We start from the raw sequence: 6000 nt of genomic DNA, 5'->3' as shown, positions 1-6000 counted from the left end.
GGTAGATCATGACGTGGTCAGAAAGTCCGAGTGAAGCGCGGGGCACCGCGCGATAGGCCCCGCTGATCGTGCTGTAACAGTGGTCTAATGTCCTCTCCTCTCTGGTCGGGCATTTAATATACTGCTTATATTTCGGAAGCTCATGGCTCAGATTGGCTTTGTTAAAGTCCCCAAGAGCAATGATGAGAGAGTCCGGGAATGTCCGCTCCGTGTGCAGTATCTGCTCCGCGAGTGCGCACTGAGCTGCCTGCGCATCTGCGTCTGGCGGGATGTAAACAGTGGCCAGGATGAATGAAGCAAACTCCCGCGGAGAATAAAACGGTTTGCAGTGGATAAAAAGATATTCCAGAGAGGAAGAGCAGTGCTGAGCAATCACTGTTACATCTGTGCACCAGCCACTATTGATGTAGAAGCAGACACCTCCACCTTTGGACTTACCGGAGAGGGCGGCCTGCTGGTCCGCGCGCAGCAGATGGAAGCCCTCCAGCTTGAGCGCGCAGTCCGGGATGTCCTCACTGAGCCACGACTCCGTAAAACATAAGACACAGGAGGAGGCAAAGTCTCTGTTCATGCTTCTCATCAGGGCCAGTTCGTCAATCTTATTCCCGAGTGAGCGTACATTAGAAAGGAAGATCCCAGGAAGAGCAGTTCGCAGTCCGCGTCTCCTCAAACGCACGAGTGCGCCGGCTCGCTTCCCTCTCTCTCGGCGTCTCGCTTTCCTGGTCAGAGTCTGCAGTAAATCTGCCGCAGATGCGACAAATATTGGAAGTAAATCCACAGGTGTTGTAGTCCTGTAGTTAAGGAGCTCTTCTCTGGTGTAAGAGTATCCAGAGGAGTGCCCAGACACAGAAGAAATGCACAAAAACAAAACACAAGTAACGCACTGAAGCACCAGGGCATCCATACGCGGCGCCATCTTGGTATCAAAAAAAAAAAAAAAAAAAAAAAAAATGTTTGGAATCATGTATGATTTTCGTTCCACTTCTCACGTGTACACCACTTGGTGTTGGTCTTTCACGTGGAATTCCAATAAAATTGATTCATGTTTGTGGCTGTAATGTGACAAAATGTGGAAAAGTTCAAGGGGGCCGAATACTTTTGCAAGCCACTGTATGTATAATATTTAGTTAATCCTTTATGACTGATCAGAGCCGGCACAAATGTCTTACGGAACTATTTGATTACTATTTGAACTATTTGATTACTATATGAAACCAGAGGAGTTGTAATTATATCTTATACATTTAGCTTGTCCTAGGTCACAATTTCCTTCAACATATGGCTTTGGAATAAATTGCATAAGCATTTGCAGAAACAAAAATATAAAACAAACGAAACTTTCCACTTTGCTGATCTGATCAGCTGTTCATAACACTTCCTAAGTTGGAATAAACCTTAGCACGATCTATCTGATGTCCGCTATTACCTGCCTGACACCGGACGTGACATCATTTTCGCGGAAAACAGTTTTTTTTGTGTAGGGCATTTACAAACTTATGCTGGTGCTTTTAAAATTCATGTTTGAGTTTATGCCTTTCTGTATAGCTTCTGGGATGCTTAGAATTCAAATTACACTGTTGGAAATAGTTTATTTTGATGCACATTACGCTGTGCAAGGAGCATTACATCGGACTACCACCACTTTCACAGCATTCCGGAGGACATAATAAGAGCTCCAGGGTCTCCGTGGTTGGTTCTTCCCAGCGGCAAGACAAAGAGGAAACGTAAACAAAGGAGGCAAAAGCGTGGCTGCAGGGCGGGTCCACTAGCTCGGCTAAAGAAACAGCCATTTAAGCCACCGCTTCCGAGTATTTTCCTCTCCAACGTCAGGTCCATAACCAACAAAATCGACGAACTGAGATTACAAATTGCAGTCAATAAGTGTGTACGGGACAGCAGCATAATATTACTCACAGAGACTTGGCTGCAGCCATCAATTCCGGACTCGGCTATTGAGCTAGCAGGCCGCACGGTTCACCGTCACGACAGGAACGGCCACTCCGGTAAGATCAAAGGAGGGGGTTTATGCATCTACACCAATGACAGCTGGTGCAAAAACACAAAGACTGTAGACAGCCACTGTTCCCCGGATTTGGAATACTTGACTGTGAAGTGCAGACCTCGTCTACATACCTCGCGAGTTTACTGTTGTCATGGTAACGGCCGTGTATGTACCACCCGATGCTAATGCTAACTCTGCCATGGAGGAGCTGCACAAGACAATAAGCAACCAGCAGAACTCCCATCCAAACGCAGTGCACATTATAGCTGGGGACTTCAACCATGCTGATTTAAGGTCAGTATTCCCCAGATTTGAACAGCATATTAAATGTGCAACGAGGGGGAAAAACACATTGGATAAAGCCTACAGCAACATCCAAAAAGGCTACAGAGCAACCCCTCTACCACATCTAGGTTTGTCAGACCACATGTCCATGCTGTTGATCCCTGCATACACTCCCATTAGGAGAAGAGCCCCCCCAGTCACAAAAACTGTGAAAACCTGGCCAGAAGGTGCATCACATCAGCTGCAGGACTGTTTTGAAAACACGGACTGGAGCGTGTTCGAACATCAGGACCTTGAAGAGCACACAACATCAGTGCTCTCATATATTAACTTCTGTGTCAACAGTGTCACTGTGGACAAACGTCTCCGGGTGTATTCCAACCAGAAACCCGGGATGACTAAAGAGGTCCAGGTCCTGCTGAAGCAACGTGACGCCGCTTTTAGATCCGGTGATGGTATGCAGTACAGTGCAGCCAGATCTCAGTTGAAAAGAGGCATCAGAGAGGCCAAGGCAGCGTACAAGAGAAGGATCGAAGACCACTTCACCACCAACAACTCACGACAGGTATGGCAGGGAGTTCAGCACTTAACCAACTACAAACCTGGCAATACCACGTTGACTGAGGGTAACGCGGAGCTTGCAGAGGAGCTGAACCACTTCTTCGCACGCTTTGAGGTGAAGGGACCAGAGGCAGCAGCAGCAAAAACATCGGACAGCAGCAGCCCAAGCCTCATAGTGCAGGAATATGAGGTGAGGCGCACACTGAGGGCAGTGAACCCCAGGAAGGCCACCGGACCAGATGGGGTAACCGCAAAGGTCCTAAAAGAGTGTGCAGACCAGCTGGCTGGGGTCTTCACTAAGATCTTCAACACTTCACTGTCCCAGACCTGCATCCCGCCGTGCCTAAAGTCAGCCACAATTGTCCCACTGCCAAAGCGTACTAACATTAGCAGCCTCAACGACTACCGACCAGTTGCTCTAACACCTGTTATAATGAAGTGCTTTGAGAAACTGGTCCGTCGTCACATCATGTCCTGCCTGCCACCCACACTCGACCCGCTCCAGTTTGCATACAGAGCTAACAGATCAACTGAAGATGCCATTGCTACAACGCTCCACACCACCATCACTCACCTGGAAGTGCAGGGCCGTTACGCCAGGCTGCTCTTTGTTGACTTTAGCTCTGCTTTCAATACGATACTCCCGGACAGACTAATAGATAAACTGCTGGAAATTGGACTTCCTTCCACCACCTGCCGCTGGATCAGAGACTTCCTCTCAGACCGTGTACAGAGAGTTAGAGTGGGGCCTCATCTTTCCTCAGCCCTCAGCCTCAACACCGGCTCTCCACAAGGCTGTGTACTGAGTCCCCTACTGTACACTCTGTACACACATGACTGTGTTAGTTCCCACCCAGACAACACAGTCATCAAGTTTGCAGATGATACCACTGTGGTGGGGCTCATCTCAGGGGGAGATGAGACTGCATACAGAGCTGAAGTTCAGAGGCTGTCAGATTGGTGTGCAGACAACAACCTGGACCTCAATACCACCAAAACAAAAGAACTGGTAGTTGACTTCAGAAGGAGGAGGTCCGAGCTGCAGCCTGTCAGCATCAACGGGGAGTGCGTGGAAAGGGTCTCCAGTTTCAAGTTTCTGGGTGTGCACATAGACACAGACCTCCAATGGAGCTCTAACACCTCTGCGGTCTTAAAGAAGGCCCAACAGCGTCTCCACTTTCTGAGAATCCTCAGAAAAATGGACCTGAAGAAGGAGCTGCTGACCGTCTTCTACCGCTGCTCCATTGAAAGTGTGCTGACATATTGCATCGGTGTGTGGTTCTCCAGCTGCACCACAGCACACAGAAAGGCACTCCAGAGGGTCATCAACATGGCCCAAAAAATCATTGGACATCCTCTTCCCTCCCTGAAGGACCTGTACAGCACTCGCTGTCTCAAGAGGGCACGCAGCATCCTACGGGACTGCACACACCCAGGACACCGGGTGTTTAAGCTGCTGCCGTCTGGCAGGAGGTTCAGGCTGCTGAGGTCCCGAACAAATAGACTCAAGGACAGCTTTTACAACAGGGCAATAGCCCTGATCAATGTAAATAGCTGACCTGACTGGATACCTCCCTGGACTTTTTAGGGGGAGGTAACAATGTTTAAAACGATAACAATAATATTTATATTTATAACAAGGTGCAATAATAATTAATGTGCAATAATAACAGTGTGCAATACACATACACTTATTCTTCTTTTTTATACTAAGTTAATATACTGTGTTGTGTTGTTTGTTACGTTGTGATGTGTCATATCGTGTCGTGTTGTGTTATATGTAGTGCCGACGTAGGACAGTTTTTCCAATTTCATTGTACTACTGTACTATGTATGACTGTGCAATGACAATAAAGAGTTATCTTATCTTATCTTATCTTATCTTACATGCCCAAAAATAAAACTATGAAGACACTCAAAATAAATTTCATGTGACTGGAAACTATTTTGTGCAACTTTTTTGCATTTACAGTTTTGTGAGATAAACCTCTTAAATTTCTCTAACTAGAAATATGTGTAAAAAAACAAAAACAATTTAAAAATTTTTTAGTAGTCTATTGCACGTTTCTTGTAATTTATGTAGTTACTATGGACTTAATGCATACATATTATTAAAATTCTGGATAGAATGGTTCGTATTGATGTATAGCAACTTGAAATACTCTCAAAAATTGCACTACATACAGCATCTAAAATTTAAAGATTAACTCTGGCGAACTTGGTTCTATGGTAGATCTTAAAGGGTTAAAGCTTTGTCTTTGATTTACTTTTATTCATTAGACCAAGTTGAATAAATTCAGAGACTGAGCTGAATGGGACACTGTCTCTACACATCTACATGTTTTACTAGAACTAGTTCCGTCTGTTACTTGTTACACTTGTTAAGTTTGCATTGACAGCCGTTAACAAGCGGATTAGAAGGGAATGTGGTTTCTAAGGAATTAGTGTGGGCACTGATGTCACAATGGTCAAAGCTGCATCTTTACATAAAACAGCTGACACGGAAATACAGACCATTTTCTGTGGCTGTACCATCTGTCGCACTGCTCATTTATCTTCACTGTTGTTTAATCACTTGGGAAATTTATTTTCAATTTTTCCATCCTGGTGATCAAAAGAGTGTTTGGGGTTTTCAGAGATCCTTCCGAAAAACAGTAAGTGTTTAAAATTAAATCTCTTAGTATTTTAGGTAATCTGACAGGTTGGCTGAAGTCTTTGAGCTTCAGTGGATTCACAGATTTTTAATGTTAATCCAGCTGAACCAGAATTAAAACTTCACTTTACTGGTAACTGGTTACAGATGAATGTCATGTGGAGTTAGTGTGAAGAATTTGATTTACTGTTGGCTGGTTTCATCTGTGAAAACATTATTAAATGATTCAATGTGTTTTATCATCTGAAGAACCAAAAGCCTTCTTAAAAAAGAAAAAGGAGGAAATGTACTCAGTTACCCTCCTGTACTCAGATTACAGTCATGTGATTTCCAGAAAGTGCTGCAGCTGCATGCTCCCTCTCCCTGCAGACTATTTGCTGCTGCTCGTCTTTTCCATGTTTTCTCTGTCTTTTTCTCCAGCTTCTTTGTCCTCACTGTAAACAGATGTACTGAGAGACTCCTGCACTCATGTTTCATAGGAAAGTCCAAACATCTGTTG

At 45.0% G+C, this 6000-nt stretch overlaps 1 protein-coding gene across 1 annotated transcript in view; it reads left to right on the top strand.

Moving 5' to 3' along the window:
* The first annotated feature begins 2153 nt into the window (after positions 1-2153).
* Positions 2154-6000, top strand: part of LOC143419712 (polyamine-transporting ATPase 13A2-like) — a 43296-nt gene continuing 39449 nt past the window's right edge. The window contains exons 1-2 of the mRNA XM_076887079.1: positions 2154-2296; positions 2633-2963. Coding sequence (XP_076743194.1) covers positions 2154-2296; positions 2633-2963 — 474 coding nt within the window. The remainder of the gene's footprint in view (positions 2297-2632; positions 2964-6000) is intronic.

The sequence above is a fragment of the Maylandia zebra genome, linkage group LG7 (genome assembly GCF_041146795.1).
Source record: "Maylandia zebra isolate NMK-2024a linkage group LG7, Mzebra_GT3a, whole genome shotgun sequence".
In the NCBI taxonomy this organism is placed as follows: domain Eukaryota; kingdom Metazoa; phylum Chordata; class Actinopteri; order Cichliformes; family Cichlidae; genus Maylandia; species Maylandia zebra.
Note: the sequence above shows the minus strand (reverse complement) of the source record. Positions and strands in the feature narration are given on the sequence as shown.